The following is an 18,928-nucleotide window of genomic DNA, read 5'->3' as shown; positions in this document are numbered from 1 at the left end:
GTACTCAGAGTAGTAGTACTTAGTACGAGCAAATAGGGGCCAGGGGCCCTGTTCGGTTGTGCAGATGGGACTAAGTGTGGGGGAGAGTGGTGGGTGCTCATGCCGTTATTACTCGGCAGTGACGACAGCAGGTCCAGGTGCGATGCAAGCAAGACAGTCATCCCGTACACCACGGGCGTGGAGGCTGTGGCCGCGTGACGGACACCCGAGCAAAGCCGTAGACTACAGTGGATGTGTCTGGTAGTCCCCAGGCCCCAGAATAAACAAAAAGAAAACAATGTACAGATGAGTTCCGTATGAAGTGCCCAGATATGCAACAGCTTCACCAGGCTCTGGACACTCGTGGCTGGCCTGTGGGCCGTGTCCGGTTCAATGCATAATGACTGCATGCCACTCCGAGTGCCGCGGTCGCTCTGCACCTGAAGCTCCTCCCGCCAGTTGCCGAGTCGGCTTCGACAAGCCGCCCCATCCACCTTCTCCAGACTCAACCCAGCTGCGACTTTCCTACTTCCCAGTTCCCAATCATAGCCTTTACTCCTGAGCAGCTGGATATTCCTACCACGAATCAGCCCATCCTCACCAACAACACGCCTGACCTTGACCTCTTCCGGACCCCCCTCGCCGCCATGGCTTACAAGCCGGACGACACTGACATCCCAGCCCTCCTCAAGGAGCTCGATCGGCTAGCGAATAACACCACCGACCGTCTGAGCGCCGCTGTCAACGATGTTGACAAGATAATAGACATTCTCACCGAAGCCCGTGAGAAGATCGCCCAGTGTGAGTGGCCAGCCCGGGTTGACCACCCACATCATCCATCTACTGACACCCCAGCCTCTAGCTCCCGACCCGCATACCACAAGCCTGACCCTCACCAGGCTGCAGAACCCAGTAAATGAGGGCTTCGACACCATCCAACAGGACCTCAGGAAAGTCGACAAGGTCCGGAAAAACTATGGCAAGGTCCTCGACAAGTACTTCCCCCCGAGGCCACTGCCCACCGACGACGACGCCATGGCAAAACACCCCGAGCTGATCAACCGCGCCATTGCTATGCACCTGCTGCGGGAGGGCCAGTTCAACGTCGCCTCAACGTTCATACAAGAGACCCAGGCCCTGGACCAGTTCCAGGAGCAGGAGCCACCGCGCGGGACAAGAGCCCAAGAGCCAGTACAACAGCCCGGCGACGACACAGACATGGACGCCGACCACTCCGGGGCAGACGACGACGGGGACGAAGACGACGACGACACCATCCCCAACGCGGACGCGCGGGACGCCGCCGAGGCCGGCTACGGGGGCGGCGACGACGAGCCCATGAGCGAGGTCCGCTCGCTGCAGTCGCACGAGCTGCAGGAGAAGTTCGCGACCATGTACCAGATCCTCAAGGAGCTGCGGGACCACAACCTGCTCCCGGCCATACGGTGGGCGCACGACAACAGCGCCGAGCTGGACGCCCGCGGCTCCGACCTCGAGTTCGAGCTGTGCAAGCGCCAGTACATCTACCTCATCCTGCAGGGCGGCGACGACGGCGCCACCGTGGCCATGGAGTACGGCAAGGCTAACTTCCCGCGCTTTTACGACCGCCACGCGAAGGAGATCTCGCAGCTCGCGTCCGCCCTGGTCTACCAGCAGAACCTGGCCGAGTCGCCGTACGCGCACCTGTTCCCGAGCAGCAGCGGCACGGGCGAGGCCGAGGAGGGGGACGGGACCGCCTTCGACGAGATAGCGAGCTCGTTCACGCGCGAGTTCTGCTCCCTGCTGGGCCTGAGCGCCGAGAGCCCGCTGTACGTGGCCGCGACGGCGGGCGCCATCAGCCTGCCGCGGCTGATGATGTACGTCGGGGTCCGGGCGCAGGCGCGCGCGTCGTGGACGACGGCGTCGGAGCTAGCCTTCGACACGCCCCTGCCGCGCTCCATGATCTACCACTCCATCTTCGTGTGCCCCGTCTCCAAGGAGCAGACCACCGACCGCAACCCGCCCATGATGCTGCCCTGCGGCCACGTCCTGGCGCGCGACTCGCTCAAGAACCTCGTCAAGAGCCACCAGCGCTACAAGTGCCCCTACTGCCCTGTCGAGGGCCTGCTGAGGGATGCCAGGCAGATCATACTGTGATGGGTGGTGGGGCCCACGGTTCCTTTGCCCCCCCCCCTCCCTCCCTTTTTCCCGGAGAAGAGACGTCCGCAGCCTCTCGTCATGGTGCCGCGGAATGTTCTTGTAGCAGCTTAGGTATTAGCGTGTCAAAATAAGAAGCGATCATGATGTGTTATTTAAGAATGAAATGGTTTCCAGACTGTGTCGATGTGCACCTCCTTGCACTTTGCCTTCCATGCCAATAGCCCATAATAAAGGTCAGCACATAAACTATGAATATAAGCTGGCCACATCTATTTGAAATGCTGTTTCATGGGATGCTGTCCAGCAGGAGATTGTCCCATAAGAGATCGGCAGGTCATCTTATAGGAAGGACATTTGTTGTCTGATAGGATATTGCCGTATAAGAGGCTACGGCAAATAGTTACAATGGCTGCATAGCAGGTACACAGGCGAGTCTCGTTGCCTCTTGTAGAACCACAATTTATTTTCTTTTCATTAAAAAAAAAAAAGTACCTATCCAGGTGAAAGGCGATGGAGAAACCGCAGGGCTGCCTAACATCTACAAAGGACGCGCTCCCCATCTATCCATCCCGTTTTCATCACATTCCCCCGTCGTCCATCGAAAACCGTCTCGCTCGCTCACAACAACTCGAATCATCAGCGCCTAATCGGTCCCCCTCCTCTCCCGCCGGGCATCCCAGCACCCGCGGGCTCGCTTGACCACGACGACGGAACCTCCCTCGCCGAGTTCCCCGGAACCGCGTTCCCGGCCCCGTTGCCCCCTCCCCCCTCCTCCACTCCGGCAGCTCAGATACCAGCTGAGTCGCGTCGCGATTCATCTGAGCGGCCTGGCTGACCAGGGAGGGAGGGGGGACCTGATAAGCATCCCAAGCCCGGGCTGGACTTTGCAAATAAATCCACTTGCCCCGACTGGGCGCACACCAACTGCCCCCCTCGTCACCGGAGCGCACACCGGGTTTCAAAAGTGCAGTTGTGATTGATGATGTATGTGTGTAGCATGTGAGGTATGTCAACGCGCAGAGACGGTGCCCACCACGTACATACGTACATACACACACACACATACACACTCACATGCGCATGATTGAAGGGCAACAGGAACACCAACCAAACAGGTCACATTCACACAAGGCAAGTAAGTCTCAGTTCTCGGGAAGGAAGGCCTGATCAAAGCAGACAATTTCTCCGTTCACTCGTCGTCTCAGGATCGAGAGCAGGTTTTGTGCTACATAGCATGGTTGGTGCCTCGAACTCGTCCTTGGGCGAGGAACCGACCAAGTAAAAGTACTAGGCTAGACATAGAAAAAAAGAGAGAAAAAGAACAACAACCAGGTAGTATCCCTCTCCCAGCCGGTGAGGTGAGGGTGGGGTTGTTCTGGGGGGGCCAGATCAAAACGCCCCCCTTTTCACTCTCGGGGATATCAAAAGATGAGTAAAAGAGAAAAAAAGAATAAAAAAAATATAGCCCGCTGTAAATGCTCAGTAGCCCTCGTGTCATTTGGGGAAAAGCCCTGTGTCCCTTCATCTCCTCTCTCCCACCCAGTCATTGTCCGGTTAGACAATCCAGGTCTTTCCACCTCCTCTTTATAGTTTTCACACACACCCCTGTCCGAGAGAGAGCAGGTCACGGGGCTGACATCTCTTTCCTGGAATGTCCTCCGTTAAAGCCCCCAAAGCAAAAGGACCCTGAACACCAAATTCCCCAAACATCCGGTTTGGGAAATTGTAACAAAAGAAAAGGGAATCCCTCAAGAACGCCATTAGATGTAGAAGGGCAAATATGGTGTATCCGCAATTGGTTTATATGTAAATTGTGCCCGGTTCGTGCTTTCGTCTCTGTGTTTCGTGCTGGACCATATTGTCTGTCGCCCGCTCTCGAGCCAGCGATCCAGTAGCGGGAGAGATTTGAGTAGCTTCCGGACAATGCGGTCATTAACTCGTGAACCTCGTGTGCTGCGGCAAGATGTTGAATCGCCCCCTCCTTAGTCGATTGTCATCCGCGTTGGCGCCGTTGGTTTCATGGCGTATGTGTCGACGCTGCTGCTTCCGTCGCCCTTCTCCTCGCTCGGCTTCTTCTTGAGCAGGTGCGTCTTGAGGCCTGCGCCGAAGTTGTTCATGCAGTAGAAGGCGTTGGTGATGGTGAATATCAGCAGCAGGATTGCCAGCACCGCGAATGCCGTCAGGGACTTGCGCACCGGCATGTAGAACGCCGCGTGACTGGGTTGATAGATGCGCACAAGCTTGAAGATGAAGTAGGCAAGAGCGCCCGCGTAGCAGATTATAACGCACACGGTTCCGAACTTGTTCTCGTTCCTGGTGAAGTACGCCGCGGCAAGCAGGATGAGGATGGTGATCGGGATGGCAGCGATGGTCAGGTACATCTCGGCGTCGGTATAGCCAGTGACAATAACTATAAACTGCACTGTGAAGCCGAGGAAGAAGAAAAAGTCGAACTTGAGCAGGGCGATATAAACCTGGGATACTGTCAGATTCATGTGACAGGGGCATAACTCGTGTAGTTAATTGTGACCGGGACTCACCTGGTAGTGGAGAAACCTCTTCTTCATCCTGTAGTCTGCTCCGATCTGCTTCAGGATGTCCCATGCGAAGACCTGGTACAGTTTCCAGGCGATGAATGACAGGACGATTGTTCCCACAGCGAGAATGATGGGGATCGCTATGAGGAAGCCCTGCACTTCGTCCCATAGTGCTTCCTGCGGCGATACTACCTCGCCCGTGGGCTTGGTGTAGCCGCCGTCCAGCCCTCTGTTCTGGCCCAGAAGGACTAGAGCCTCGTGGATTTGATCGATTTGGATTGCGGTGTATACGAGCAGAGCCAGGTTCGCGATGCAGATTCCGATGATCTGAATGGTGTTCTTCAATCGGAGGGCGTCCCACACCAGCAACAACTCATACAAGAAACCGAAGATGAAGAGCGTGAGGAAGGTCGGGATGGTCTTGTACTGGGCGCGCGTGTCGTTGTCGGCCTTCAATACGGATTCTAACAGATGCGTCTGGAACATAGCAAAGGTATACCTGCGATGCGAACGGGTGAGACAGAGGGTCAATTGAGCAGCGGCGACGGGGGAGGGGGGGCGGTCGTGCTCACGATTCGAAGGCCAGACACACTATGGCCTGCAGCGAGGCGGCTGCGAAGAAGGCCTTGGGCCATAGGCCACCCATAAAATTTAGACTACCGCGCTTCATACTGCCGCGACTTGAGGGAGCGATGCCCTCTCTGTGGTAATAGCCTCCTTCTTGAAAGGCCTGTGAGAAGCCCGGGTCGGCGGGCAGGAGGTTCCGCCGAGATTCAGTCCGGAACGCCAGGGCGGGCAGGCGTGACGACTCCTTCAGAGGAGTCAAAGGAGCCGCGGCGGGAGGTGTCTTGTAATATGGTCGTGCCAAGACAAGGGCGGGAGAGTGCGGAGAAGAAGCAGGTGGAAATGCGGGCAGGACGGGATGGTGGCGACGAGGACAAATTTAGGAGACAGCAGAAGGATTGGAAATGTCGGTGTTGTCGGTGGATCGGCGGGCTGAAAGAGCGGTCGCTGGGCTGCAGAGGTGGAGACGGTGTGGTGTAGAACGAGGGTCGAAGTTGGGGCCGCTTGCTGAGAGGGTGTGGTGGTGGTTGTCGTGTTTGGCCGACTGGTGTTGAATGGATGTGGTTGATGATGAGTAGCGGAGAGGAAAGAAAGCACGGAGCGACGAGTCGGGGGACAAGGCGATTGAGTGTGGTGGTCGATGGGGCCCGAGTCCCAGGTCGTTCTGGGTCTTTTCTCGGTTGGGATGCTGTGTGCTGGGATGCTGGGGGGTGCTAAGAACCCAAGGACCCAAGGATGGCTTGGTCGAGGATGGGGAGCGGCGCGGCGGGCCACTGGCGTTAAAGTCTCAGGTCCACCGGCCCAGGGTTCAACGTGCGTGCTGCGGCTGGACGGAGGAGGGCTGAGCACTTAGCACTTAGTCCACTTTGTGCTGGTGCGATAGGTACCTGCAGTGCAGTGCAATGCAGTGCAGGAGGGGCGAGAGGCAACAAGTACACTAATCCGTAGCGCAGCCCACTCCAGCCCACGGCAGGTCTGACTGACTGACAAGGGGCTTGCAGCAGGTGATCTGGGCGGCCAGGACGGGACGGCAACACGATGGGCCAGCCTCGACTCGCAGCAAACCTGGGCAAAAAGACTGGGCAGGACAGGACTGGCAGGACTGGCAGAATTGGGAGAATTGGCAGTACTGTACACTATACTCTGTGCAGCACACGCGGCGACAAGACGCAGGAAGAGGGAGATTTGAGATTTGGGGGTTGCCCACAAGAATCCACAGACCAGGGGAGAACGGGGCACTGGATCCAGGCCTTTCCCCACAGCGAGCGAGGGTTTGCTGCACAAGACCCAGCCAAGCATGCGAGGTCTGACTGAGTGCCGGGTACTGCGGTACAGAGGTACTGCGTGGTACCTGATGCTGTCGTGCCGTCCTGCGCCGAGCTTGTTGGCCGCACAATCCGAGCTTTTTCGTGCGGGTGCGTGTGTCGCGAACCCCAGCGGCACTGCAAGGCTCTGCGAGATGTGTTACCAACAGCCTTGCCGACCAGGAGAATCAGACGAGAGAGGGGCTCAAGGTGAAACAGGTCGAAGGGAGATAGATGGGTGGGTGGCTTGGTTGGGCAGTTGGGGAACCAGGGGACTCGGCGGGAAAAGGTGAGGGTTGGACTAAAGATGAGGCAGTGAAGAGACGGGAGCGTGACAGAAGGACACACCTTCCTCCATTCAGCCTTTCACTGCCCCCCCATTAGCTGCAACCTGCAACCTGCCTGCCTGCCACCTGCGACCTGCAACCTGCAAGCAACCATTCCCGGTGACGACGATGATGAACACAGAACACAAGGAAGCCTTCGCTCTCGGGCTGGTCTCGGCTGGGCTGGCCCTTGCGCTGTTACTCGAGCAAGGGAGCCACCGTTGCATCGCCGCGTGCCGAGCATTGGGGACTTGCGAACTTGGGACTGCTAGCCTGGCGTCGAGCATCGATCTGCCCCCGAGCCCGTACGAGGAGCGTTTCGATCAAGCCAATATCCAACCAGGGTCCTTCTGCTATTGCACGTCACGAACTTGGTGACCCTGTGGCAATTTTGCTCTCGGCATCCCTTGTTCCTTGCCGCCTTCATTCACACCTGCCGAGACGCGTGAATTTTGCTAAACACACCTCTGGCCTACCATATTGGGTAGATCACAAGCTGTACAACACTAATTTTGAAAACAGTTATTCCTAGACTTACATATATAAACAATTACTACGTCGGTCGGAATAAACACCTCAAAATACTAAAGAATGTTGATAGCAAGTATGTCTAATGGAAGCGGAACTAGGCTGTACAAGTAAATGCCACTGCCAGATAACTAAGTGACCGTGACACACAGACTGACTTCAAGGCCGCCGTCTCAGTGTCACATGCAACAACATTCTTTGCTTCTGAACATGACATCTGATGTATGTCACCACACTCATGGAAATTCCATGTGAAAGGCATGTCGACTATCTAGCACAAAGTAGGCACCCAACACCCCTAACAGTCAGAGGATGGCTGCTGTATTGTGCGCCACATGGACGGCTAGAACGCTGTGGGGAAGGTATCGTTATGGGCGACGGCCCGTTCTAGACTTAACTTGTTGCCTTCAGCGGGGTGAAACAGTGCCCTAGGGGCGGGAGCGGGAGGATGGCGGCGCCGCTGTGGTTGTATTGTGTCAGCAGATCCAAACGGGCGAGACACTGGTGGCTTTATACTCGCCCTTCTGGGTATTGAATTGCAAAGGAACTGGGCATGAACGTCTTCGTGGCTCTGGGTGCACCGGCGGCTGTTCTGTTGAGAGAATTAATGTCAATATCATCAACAACGAACACCGATGCCGGCGCTTTCTCTTCTTTGCTCGCGTCCTACTATTATTATGGATTGGCTCTTCGGCAGGTACTTTGCGGCTGACAAGTATCGCTTGATGCCTGTGCGGACAGTGTGCGCCCGTGCCCGTCCCTTCAGCGATTGCTGAAACGTTTCCTGTTCAATCTAGTCTGATAGAGCGGAGGAGGTTCAACCTCACCGGTCCCAACTGGTGATATAGAATGAGTCTTGTCATGGCAACCATAGTCTTCCCGTCAAGAAGGAGTTGTGTTTATTCAAGATTGTATGTTGCTAGTACTTACCTGAATATTAAATAAATCCGAGACTGCCTCGAACGTGGATTAATGGAGTTGAATGGCCTCGACATTCAGTCATTGTCATTTTCATTGACTGACTATTGAGACTCACAGTAGGGGAAACAGAAAATGTTGTAACAAGCAACTTTAAATGCTCAGGTCATCAACGCTTCCTTACTACCTCAGCAGGTAGTTTAAGTGACTTGTGCCTTTACTCGCTACCTTTCTGTGAAGTAAATTGAGTTCACACACTATATTCTTTAAGATATCTAGGTATAACACGAGTATTACTTGATAGGGCTACCTGTGCACCTACGGTGATGATGAGCAGGACTGATGACTGTACCGTTGATAGAGTAAGCAGGGCGCCAGGGGCAGCCCAACAGCATGTGGGCAGGGTGGGCAGGCCGGGTGGCGCGAATGCAAGGGCCGCCCAAGGGGCTGACACTAACAGCAGAGACAGGCTGACGTGCAGTGCCAGGTGCTTGGGCTGCCAGGCCTGCCAGGTTGCGCAACGGCGGGGCCTCCACCGGTGCCCCATCAGAGAGAGGGATCGGGAGTTTGGGACTCACAGCCACGCCGACGGGCGACAGGGAGATCCCGACTCGGTGGTGGACTGCCGCTCGCAAACCCACCAACCCAACCGGGCTGCAGCCAATGGCCCTGTTTTTTCCTTCTTCTACTTGTTAGATGCTGCAAGATCCTGCGAGGACCATGCCATCAGGCCATGTGCTGGCTGCACCGCACACAGCACCCACGCTGCCAACGTCATTGTTGACCCGTACCCTCATTCGAATCGGCTGGGCATCGGCCCTGGTGGGGACGGGTGGTTGATTCTAGAATTCTAGACCGAGGTCTTTCTTACCACCTAATATCAATACGCCTGGACGGAATATCCGTTGACGTATATTGGCGTATAGGGAGCAGCACGCTTAGGTTATTCACAAGAGTGTACCAATCTGCCGCCAAAGTCAAAACAAACCCCCTAGGTTGAGGATGATACTCAATACTCACACCCCAAACCAGATGGCAGGCGCACAGAAGTGCCGCCGAGGCGCTGCCCGAAACCGAAAGCTCAGGCCCAGTGCCTCGTTCGTCCGATAACTGACCGACGCTGCCTGCCTGCCCGGCTGCTGCCCCCTTTCTCTTCCAACCAGCAAACTCGACGACGGAATGTGTCTGATCCGCAGCGCCAGAGTTGGGGGGTTCAGGGGCTGCTTGCGTTTCTCCTCGCAACCCCCACAAGGCTGCTTGCGCGGCATGTTTTTCTCCCCCGGGCAGCTAAAGACAGAAACTTGATTGTGACAATAACAGCCAACCTACGCGATTGGGAAATGTCTCACCGTCGAGGTGTTTGTTGGCGGTGGCGGGCCAGGGCGAGACGGCACGGGAGCAGGCGGGCGGGTGGGCGGACGAGATAAAAATAGCAGTTAGTGTGGTTTAGTGGCAGCACTCCCGCCAACACGACCTGCAGGGTGCCGATCATGATGACAGCGCTGTTTTGCAGTAGCGCTGGCAAGCCCGTCTGGTGGGTGGCAGGACCAGGACTCGGACAGGTTTTGTCAAGTGCCGATCCTGCCAAACTTTAACACGACGACCACGACGGTGACCGTTCAACACGCAAAGGCCCCGTCCGATAGAGCCCTCGATGCATTAACAAGGCGGCAAACATCATGTTCAGTCCTGTCTAATACTGTCGCAGTAACGAGGCAGTCGGCAGTCTGTGCCTGTGGGGCCGGCCGGTCGTGCGTGAACAACAATCTCGACGCGCGAGTCGGAACCCGTCAAATATCCGATCTCTCACAGCTTTTGGTTCGTCCATTGAATATGGCGCGAGGCCTCTGGAGTCAAGTGACTATGCCGGGCTGAGCTGGGCTGAGCTGCTTCAAGCCAGCCATCCGATGAACTGTGCCGTCACACCACTGATAACAATCGCAACTGCCAGCCATTTTGGCTAGTAGTGACTGGGAGTTGAAACGAATTGTGAGCTTACGTGCAGAGCCTCCATTTCTCGCCGGCCGACTTGTGAAAATTCCAGGAGCTTCGCAAATCACCACCTAGATAATCCACTCGGGCGAGCCTCGGTATCAGTGGAACTGGACGTTATATGGCTGGAAATATTTGGTACCCAAAAACAGACCAACGCTCATTCCGTGATATTTCTCAGTCAGCCAAAATAGATGACCACCGGTTGATAATTCCCACCCGGGCAAACATCCAGAAGCACTGGGCAGCGCACGACCTTGCGTGCTCGCCTCAAGGAGCATTGTTGACATTGGGGGCCCACAGCCAAATTGATGGGGCCACACGCCTACACTATATATCATTCCCGAAGTGGACCCAGATGAGGCGTGATTTCAGGCCCACCAGGGCCAGGCCAGGCTCATATACGTAGTATGTATGCCCTGCATTCAATTGTGCAGTATAACGGACCTGTACAACCAACCATTCTTGTGGTCGTGGCACGGGTCAGAAGAGGCTCTGGGCGGATCCAGACACAGGAGTTTCAACCAGCAACGTGCAGTAGACGATATAATGGAAGCTTGAGAGGAAGGTAAACCTGGGGTCGATCCGCAGGGAAGCGTGGGCCCCAGCCCGTAGGGGAGCCAGAGCCGCCGCGCTAGCAGGTTGGGGCTCCCACCGCGCTAGCAGCAGCTGGCCTGCAACCTGCTGTGGCCGGTTGTCCTATCAGGTGGCCCCGGCCGGATCCCAGGCTGGTCGGTCGCATCAATCGCAGCGCATCGCATCGCAACGCACTGGGCAGCTTTTTCCAATCGCGCAAGGAGGCTGAGTGAGGTGAGAGGTGAACATCGCGCGCCACGTTCACGTCACGTCACGTCCCCACTCCCGGCCATCGAGCAACCCGCACACCATGGAGATGGATTCGGACGACGAGACCCTGCGGTCGCTCGCAGCTGGCAATCCCATGGACTAGTAGGTCGTCGTCCTGTGTTTGCGATAGCTTCGTGGCTGACACGTGCCCGCCTTCACAGCTCGACATGGCCGCTCCTGCTCAGCACCATCATATCGCGTCTCGACAAGGTATGGCCGGCCTCCTTACTGTCCACCAACTGAGCGACCGACTGACCTGCCTCTCGCCAGATCGCAAAGAACGACTTCCCCATCCCACGCATCCCCGAACCAGCCTCGCCAGTGGCCCCCTCCCCCCAGGAGCCACGGTTCCTCGCCCCTCTCCCCTCGTCAGACGCCCTTGAGCCGCCTCCGTCATCAGCGCCCAACCAACCCACCAGCGAGGCAGACTCGTCACAAGACACCAACAAGGAGAATGCTGCTCCCACACCGCCCACCTCCGCCCCGGCGCCACCTCCCGCCCCCGCCCCGTCCGCCGCAGCGACATCAGCCCCCGAACCCGGCACCCTCCCGCCCCAGATCGTCGCCATGATCGCCGAGATCAACGGCGTCCTGAACGAGTCCTTCCACACCTACCCTCCCCACACCATCCAGCGCCTGGCAGAGCTGATCCTCGGCCCCAGGCAGCACTACAAGTCGCTGCCCTCGTACCTCCACGCCGTCGACAGGGTCGTCCACGTTACTAGCGGGAACAACACCTACCCCTTGCCGCCCGCCATCCCGGACATGTCGTCCATGACGCTGGGCGTGCCCAACGGCGTCATGGACCAGGGCCATGGCAACCACGAGAGCGGGCCCGACACCTCCATGGCCTGGGTCAGCACGAGCAACGGCAACGCCATCGGCAGCGACGAGGCCCTGGGCGGCGCCCTGCTGACCCCCATCCCCTGGCTCCAGAGGCGGTCCAGTGGCAACCGGGACGGCGACGGAGGGTCCGAGTCCGGGGAGTCGTCCACGCTGGGCTCCGACGGTGGGCCGTCGCCCCTGGCGTCTAACCAGAGCCCCGCGGCGTCGTCATCATCACCATCCCAGAGAAGCTCCTCGCAGCAGTCCTCGCGGCAGTTCGAGACCCGCACCGAGAGCACCGAGACGATAGACGGGCCCAACGGCGTCGGTAGCATCGAGACCGTGTCCATCTCCGTCAACGGCATACCGCCGATGGGCTCGGCCGCCCAGCAGCGCGTCATCACGCAGGGCGAGCTCATCCGCCAGGAGCAGAGGGCCGGCGTGGTCCCCGTCAGCCAGCTGCAGCGGTCCGGGCCGGTGGTCGTCACCTCGTCATCGTCGGCAGAGGGCGCGACGGCGTCACCTGCTGACGACGGCTCCTCCACAGACGCTGCGGACAACGACACCCCTATGGGCGAGGCCGGGGCCGGTGCCGAAGGCGAGCAGCCCAAGGACACCAGCAGCGACAGGTCAGACGAGGAGATGCCCGACGAGGAAGAGGCGCCACACGCCCGCGGGCCGGACCACATCGGCGCGGCGGACATGGGCCCGCAGGCGCCGGCGTCGAGCAGCTTCAGCCTCAGCAGCGGCGGGAACATGGAGGTGCGCGGGATCGACGTCGAGGCCGCCGTGGGGCGCAAGCACGAGGCGGCGCCCGCGCCCGCAGCAGCCGAGACGCCCGACTCGAGCGACGACGGCGCAGCCATCATGACGCCTGCCTCCTCGTCCGAGGGAGGCGGGGACGACGCCACCAAGGAGGAGGCAGCAGACAAGACCGCCGCCGAGCAGCAGCAGCAGCAGCAGCAGCAGGACAAGGAAACCAAGACGTCCTCCTCCTCCTCCTCCCCCGGCACGCTGTCCGCGCGCGCGAGCCCGACGCCCTCGTCGAAGCGCGGCGCGGAGGATGACGAGGACGCGGGCGCGGCCGGGGGCAGCCACAAGCGGCTGAAGGAGGACGCGGGCGACGACCCCGAGGCCAAGCCCGAGGCCAAGGGACCAACACCAACCCCCGCCGGGGAGCAGGCCGAGGCGTCGACGACAGCTGTGGCGGACAAGGATGCCGCCCCATCATCATCATCCGCCGGCGGCGACGACGACGACGGCGCGAAGAAAGACACCGGTAAGGGCGAGAGCGGAGACAAGACGGAGGCGGCGGCGGAGGACAGCAGCACCGCCGAGGCAGGCGACGACTCGGCGGCCTAGGCGGTCGCCGAGGAGCTATGGTTCCACTGCATACCCATGCGCTCCAGCCCGAAGAAGACGAAGGGGGACGGGGACGAGGACGAGGGGGGCGGGCGGGGAGACGCTCAGGCGGCGGTGATGGCAAGGCCGGAGTGAAGGTGCAGGGGGGGGGCATATTAGAGTAGTTGGGCAGATGATGACGAGCCGAACGATGAAAACAGAACGAGAACGGCCGCTTGAGGGGTTGCGATTGGGTAGGGCTTTGAGTCGAGCATGTCAAGAGTTAACTGTACCACCGCTCGCTGGAGGGCGCGGCGCGGATCGCATTTGTGCTAGAACGCACGCTCGTATCCGGCGAGCCATATGTTATCCGAAATGGAGATGGGTTATCGAAGGGAGGTAGGAAAAGGGCAACACCATAAATCAAAAATGGGCACCAGGGCCAGCCACATTCACACATGCAAGCACTACGTATGAATGCAAACAAATCCTCAGCAAGAGTATGATGATCTATCTCATGATGCTATGCAAAGTAGCAAACAAAAACCAACCGGAAATGCCATTCCTTCTCCTGGATGCCAAAACGCCAGACTTGCAGAGCAAAATATCCCACACGCAAACAGATACATGCTTTCTCTCTCTGTCTCTCTCTGGGCTATGTAAGCCCTCCTTGCGGCCTCCATCTACTCAGTGATCATAGAGATGTTCTCCCTCGTGATGGTGCTGCACTGGTTCTCGTCCCGCTTGACGCGGAAGAAGGAGTCGCAAAAGTCCGAGCACCGCATGTACCGCAGGAACTCCTCGTCGTGCGTGATGACGATGAGCTGGAAGTTGGCCTGCGCCTGGCGCGCCCGGATGATGCCGTGCAGGCTCTGCGCCAGCGAGCGGATGTTGTCGCTGTCCAGGTTGGTGGTGGGCTCGTCGAGCGCAATGACGCCGCAGTTGACGCCGAACGACTCGGCGAGCGCGAGCCGGATGATGATGCTGGCCAGGACCTTCTGGCCCGCCGAGCAGCGCCCGCGCATGTCCATCTCCGTGTCGCGCTTCATCATGACCACCCGGTACTTGTAGTTGCGCCGCTGGTTGGCCGACGTCGTGGTCTCCTTCTCGGAGCGGATCGCGATGGTGTCGACGTCGGTGCCCTGGTACGTCGCGCGCCAGAGGTCGCCCGCGATGCGGTTGATCTCTTCCATTTTGATAGAATGGAACTGCATGATGGCCTTGTCGAGCGAGTCGCTAAATGTGGCCAGGTCCTCAATGACGCCCTTGGTTGTCGATAGCTTGACGCGGCTAGCCCGATACTTTTCCTCGGCGCCCTGGTATTCTTGCTCGTAGAGCTCGATCTGCTGCTTCAAATTGACATCGGTAGCTCGGCTCTTCCCTATGACCTCACTCCTCTCCGCTGCCAGAACGTTGATCCTCTTTTCGTATTTTCTGGCCTCCGCCATGAGGCGGTCATAGTCCTGCTCTGCGTTTTCCGACTCGAGGTGCTCGACCTTCTTGGCCAACTCCTCGAGGACAGCCACATTCTCTCGAAACTTGATGTTGTCTCTGATGTTCTTTTTCTTCCAATCGCCTTGCGACAGCTCCTCTTTCTCCGCATTTATGCGCTTCACAAGCTCCTCCATCTCGCCTTTGAGACGAGCGAGGGTCTGCTTGAAGTTCTGGATGGATCGCTCGATAGAGGCCAGATTGGATTCTCCGCCGCGATCCAAATAGTCTTGAATGTCATCCTCGATGATCTTCAGTTGGTTGAGCGTGCGCGCAACAGTATCGCGTTCCTCGGCTATCTTCTCTGCCTTCCTGCGCCCCGTAGCAAGAGCATCATCCCGCTGCGCTCTGGCTGCGTCGATTTGTGGCTGAAGGTCAGTGAGTTGGGCATCAATCTCGGCGATTCTCGCATCCTGCGTGTGATTGTCTTCTCGCAATGCCTTGATTTCATCAGAGAGGTTCCGCTTTTTGTCCATCAGCTGCCTTGCTTGAGCAATCTTGCCGTCAAGCCTGCTACTCTCAAGCTCGAGGCTGCTGACTAGGTCGCGGCTCCGTTGCCTGTCTGCAGACATATTGTCAAGGCGTTTCTTGACTTTGCGCGTCTCCTCCATGCAGATCGTTCGGGCTTCATCCACCTCTCCAGGCGTGCGTGTCGTTCCACCAGACTGCCTCTGAGACCTTTCCAGTTGCTCAATCTGCTCTTTCGCATCCCTGGTCGCATTGAAGAGTTGGGTGATTTCGGACACGGCGCTTGAGACAGACTGCAGCGCCTCCAACTTCTCGCTCGTTTCCCTCCGATGCTTATCCGCAACCTCTAGTTTCCCCAAGATGTCTTCCCTCTCCCTCTTGGCCTCGTCAATAACTTTCTCACTTGCTGGCAGCTCTTTTCCAAGCCGCAGAGCGGCATCGTGTTTTGGACGGACTGCCCGCAAGCGCTCCAGCTTCTTGTCGACATCGCGAAACTCTTGCTCCAACTCGGCCTTCGATTCATCGTTGAGATGTTTGGTGATTTTGGCCACGAGTTTCGATTTGGCGCGGTCCTCGTCGAAGCCTCGATCACACATGTGGCACTTGTTCTTTGTTTGCAAACAAGTCTGCGCTTGAGTCCAGTACGACTTCATATGATCGAACAAACTGATATCCTTCTCCAATTCCATCTTATGCGCCTCCAGGTCCTCAAGTTCTTCCTCGTATGCGTCAATGGAGACAGCTGATGCATCTTCGACCGTTTCCCGGAGGACGTCCAGGACAGCTTTCTCGCTGCTCTTCTTGTTGTCCGCCAATCTCTGATGTTGCTTACTAGCCTCGGAGAGCTTGTAGTCGACTTGCTTGAGTTTCTGCTGCAGCTGGTCACATGCTTCCTTCTTCTCGTTCAGAGCGGCAGTCCTGGCGGTCGATTCGTTTTTGAAATCCGCCTCGAGCGACCCATGCTCCCAGCCAGGTCGCACTTGCTCATCGAGCATCTTGCTCCAGCGCGCGGTGAGATTGTTCAGGCTAGCCTCGCGGTCTCGGGCTTCCGTCTTTCGCAGATCCAACTGTGCGAGCTCGGAAGCGAGCCGAGTACAATTGACGAGCTCGCTGTTTAGGTCGTCGCCCTGCTGCTCCAACTCGCGCAATTCCTTTTGAGTCTCTCGTATCTTCTCGTCCCAGTCGTTGCTGGCCAGTCCGGCCTGAGCTTGCTGATAGCGATCGTTGAGCGAAACCTTGTCGCTTTCAAGACGGTCGACGAGAACATCATCGCATTTGACCAAGTCCATCTCCGTTTGTAGACGCTTGACCTTTCGGTCGTTCTCGGCCTTCTTCTGTTTCGCAAATGTCCTCTCGGAGGCTTTGGCATTCTTGGCATTCTCCAGCTCCGAGATGCCCTTGTTCGCCGCGTCCGCCTCTTGTGACACTCGACCTTGCAGCTGCTCGTGTTCCTTCTTCTTGCTGTTGAAGATGCCCTGAATCTTCCCGTTGAAGAGTCGAACCTGTTCATCGTCCAAGTCACCATCGAACCCTCGGATCTCATGAGATCGCGCTGCAGCCTGGATCATGTCGACGCGGGTACGCAGCTGGCGTTCATACTTGTCCTTGTCTGACTGGAGCCTGCCCTTTTCCCCGAGCTTGATGTTCAAGTCACTCTCGGCCCGACTGACCTCACCTTGTAAGCTTCGGTAATCCAGGGACTTCTGGTCAATATCAGCCTGCAGTCGGCCGAGACGGCTCTCGTATTGTTCGAGCGCTCTCCTAAGCTCATCGTCATCCTCGGTCATCATGTCGATAGACTCTCGAAGCTCCTCGACATTACTGCGCCTGAAGTCCAACTGGTCCTGGTTGTATTTGAGGTCATTCACAATGCTCAAGAAATTGTTGGCATCTTCACGACAATCCCTCTCTTTCTTGCGAAGCTCGGCCACTTCAGTTTCGATTTTATCGACCTGTTCGCGAAACTCCGAGATCTCCTGCTGCAGCTTCTGGCAGAGCTTCTCGTTCTTCAGACCTCTGTCCTTGTTCTCCTCGTTGTGCTTGTGTTCAACCTGGAGGTTACGAAGTTGCTCGGCCCTCTTCTTCCGAACCATCTTGAGTTCGTCGATAGCCTTGGTGTACTTCTGGGCGTCAAATATCTCGTCGAATTTCTTCTTCAGGGCGGAAGGCTCGCTCATGGGCCAGAGCGCCTCGTCCTGGTGACAGAAGATGACAAACTCCAGGATGGCAGGTGACACACCCAGGTGTCTGGGAACCAATGCATCGACTTCACCCTGCTTAACCGAGCCTGTGTGGATCTCTCCGTTGGGGTGTTCGATCTTGACCGAAGTCGTGAGAGTTGTCATTTTGCGGGCTCCAGCTTTGGTCACGGCGCCTTTGAAGCGGCGGGTGATGACGTATCTCGCGCCATCTGTCGCCCTGAGCTTGAGCATTACGGCGGCTGGGACTTCGCCCTCCGAGACGAGCTTGGGATCGTGGACGAATGCGCCATTGGTCTTGGTGTTGGGTGGCAGTTCGCCCGTCGTGGCATATTTGAGACACTCAATGATTGTTGTCTTGCCAGAGCCGTTGTACCCAACGATCAAATTGAGTGGGGTGCTGAATGTGATCTGCTCACGGACCTGGGGATGAAAGGAGCGGACTCCCTGGATCGTCATTCCCTCGATGCGTGACATCTTGACAAGGGAGGGGTGGCGATGCTCATGAGAGCAGCCACGGACTTGTTGATGGTAGTTTACGTGGAGGGCAGACGCGATAGAGGTTTGCTGATGTGAGTGGTGAAGGATAGATGGGATGGCAGTCTCGTAGAAATGAGGACGTTGAGTGAGAATGAAGAAAAAGCCAGACCTCCGTCAGATTCAGCTCGAATTCTGTCAGTCTGAGGCAAACGCGTGCCGTCTCAATTAAAGTCCAAGGCAGGCGCGTCTTGGAGCAACCGACAAAAGTGGGACCAGACGCCAGGTCAGCTGGGCGGCTGCTGCCTGAGTCCCAGCAAGCGCCTGACACCTCCCCCCCCTCACCCAAACCACTGTGTTCAGGGTTACGAAGGGTTATCAACGGCCATGGGCATTGCTCGGTGTCGCTCGTCAGTCTACTTACACAGTCGACACGGAATTCTTCTAGCCGCCAACAATATCGGCTAAGAGGAGAAAATGTATCACATTTACTTGCGAAGTTATACACGTACATGGTCATTTCTTTGGTACAGATCGACGCAGGTGAAGCCCTGTAAAAGCACACCACGGCATTTGCGATCAGTCACCTTCCTCATCTTGGCTCCACACGACTCGACACCTCACTTGAAGACGATACAAGCCTAAGGACGCAGGCAAATTTCTTACTGACAGAGTGGGCTTGTTGTTATTAATGCGTGTGGTTACAAGTTGGATCGACTCGGCAAAGTGCTACTGGCCTCCGGTATAGGCTACCGGGTACCTTGGTCGGCCCTAACCTGCTAGAAGTTCACAAAATGTTGAGAGAAACGGACATGGCAGATGCCGCCAATTATCTTTCACTGGGCCGCATCGCTTAACCAGCAAGTCTTTTCTTGTTATTTCTAGTCTCGTCACATTGTACTGATTGACTCGAGTAGTGTCTTGACTTCGCAACGAGCCTGGCACGGAAACCTGGATTCGGCGGGCAAGGTTTGAAGCTACGGATCAATGCCCAC

At 57.2% G+C, this 18,928-nt stretch overlaps 4 protein-coding genes across 4 annotated transcripts; 2 read left to right on the top strand and 2 right to left on the bottom strand.

The window, feature by feature from the left end:
* The first annotated feature begins 289 nt into the window (after positions 1-289).
* Positions 290-2,371, top strand: KVR01_010540 (ubiquitin-protein ligase RMD5). Its single transcript, XM_044786354.1, has 2 exons — positions 290-780; positions 842-2,371. The coding sequence occupies exons 1-2, from the start codon at positions 627-629 to the stop codon at positions 2,113-2,115; spliced, it is 1,428 nt and encodes a 475-aa protein (XP_044640699.1). The 5' UTR covers positions 290-626; the 3' UTR covers positions 2,116-2,371.
* A 209-nt stretch (positions 2,372-2,580) lies between these two features.
* Positions 2,581-6,817, bottom strand: KVR01_010371 (uncharacterized protein). Its single transcript, XM_044788750.1, has 3 exons — positions 5,228-6,817; positions 4,659-5,154; positions 2,581-4,592 (listed from the first exon to the last, which is right to left on the bottom strand). The coding sequence occupies exons 1-3, from the start codon at positions 5,323-5,325 to the stop codon at positions 4,101-4,103; spliced, it is 1,086 nt and encodes a 361-aa protein (XP_044640530.1). The 5' UTR covers positions 5,326-6,817; the 3' UTR covers positions 2,581-4,100.
* Positions 6,818-10,822: 4,005 nt separating this feature from the next.
* KVR01_010233 (uncharacterized protein) lies at positions 10,823-18,317 on the top strand. The gene is made up of 3 exons (XM_044787209.1): positions 10,823-11,235; positions 11,295-11,343; positions 11,404-18,317. The coding sequence occupies exons 1-3, from the start codon at positions 11,174-11,176 to the stop codon at positions 13,318-13,320; spliced, it is 2,028 nt and encodes a 675-aa protein (XP_044640392.1). The 5' UTR covers positions 10,823-11,173; the 3' UTR covers positions 13,321-18,317.
* Positions 13,983-17,933, bottom strand: KVR01_010473 (MRX complex DNA-binding subunit; the record flags this gene model as incomplete). Its single annotated transcript, XM_044782786.1, has 1 exon — positions 13,983-17,933. One exon carries the CDS (start codon positions 17,931-17,933, stop codon positions 13,983-13,985), a length of 3,951 nt encoding a protein of 1,316 aa, XP_044640632.1.
* Positions 18,318-18,928: the final 611 nt, after the last annotated feature.

This window comes from Diaporthe batatas (genome assembly GCF_019321695.1).
Source record: "Diaporthe batatas strain CRI 302-4 chromosome Unknown Contig00013, whole genome shotgun sequence".
In the NCBI taxonomy this organism is placed as follows: domain Eukaryota; kingdom Fungi; phylum Ascomycota; class Sordariomycetes; order Diaporthales; family Diaporthaceae; genus Diaporthe; species Diaporthe batatas.
This window is presented reverse-complemented; position numbering and strand designations above follow the sequence as displayed.

Bases quoted from the DNA above. Each gene is read 5' to 3' on its own strand.
- KVR01_010540 (XM_044786354.1), top strand. From the start codon at position 627: ATGGCTTACAAGCCGGACGACACTGACATCCCAGCCCTCCTCAAGGAG. The intron at 781-841 runs GTGAGTGGCCAG...CCCAGCCTCTAG, and splicing joins CCGTGAGAAGATCGCCCAGT to CTCCCGACCCGCATACCACA.
- KVR01_010371 (XM_044788750.1), bottom strand. From the start codon at position 5,325: ATGAAGCGCGGTAGTCTAAATTTTATGGGTGGCCTATGGCCCAAGGCC. The intron at 5,155-5,227 runs GTGAGCACGACC...TTCGCATCGCAG, and splicing joins GTGTGTCTGGCCTTCGAATC to GTATACCTTTGCTATGTTCC. The intron at 4,593-4,658 runs GTGAGTCCCGGT...ACAGTATCCCAG, and splicing joins AGAGGTTTCTCCACTACCAG to GTTTATATCGCCCTGCTCAA.
- KVR01_010233 (XM_044787209.1), top strand. From the start codon at position 11,174: ATGGAGATGGATTCGGACGACGAGACCCTGCGGTCGCTCGCAGCTGGC. The intron at 11,236-11,294 runs GTAGGTCGTCGT...CCGCCTTCACAG, and splicing joins GCTGGCAATCCCATGGACTA to CTCGACATGGCCGCTCCTGC. The intron at 11,344-11,403 runs GTATGGCCGGCC...GCCTCTCGCCAG, and splicing joins TCATATCGCGTCTCGACAAG to ATCGCAAAGAACGACTTCCC.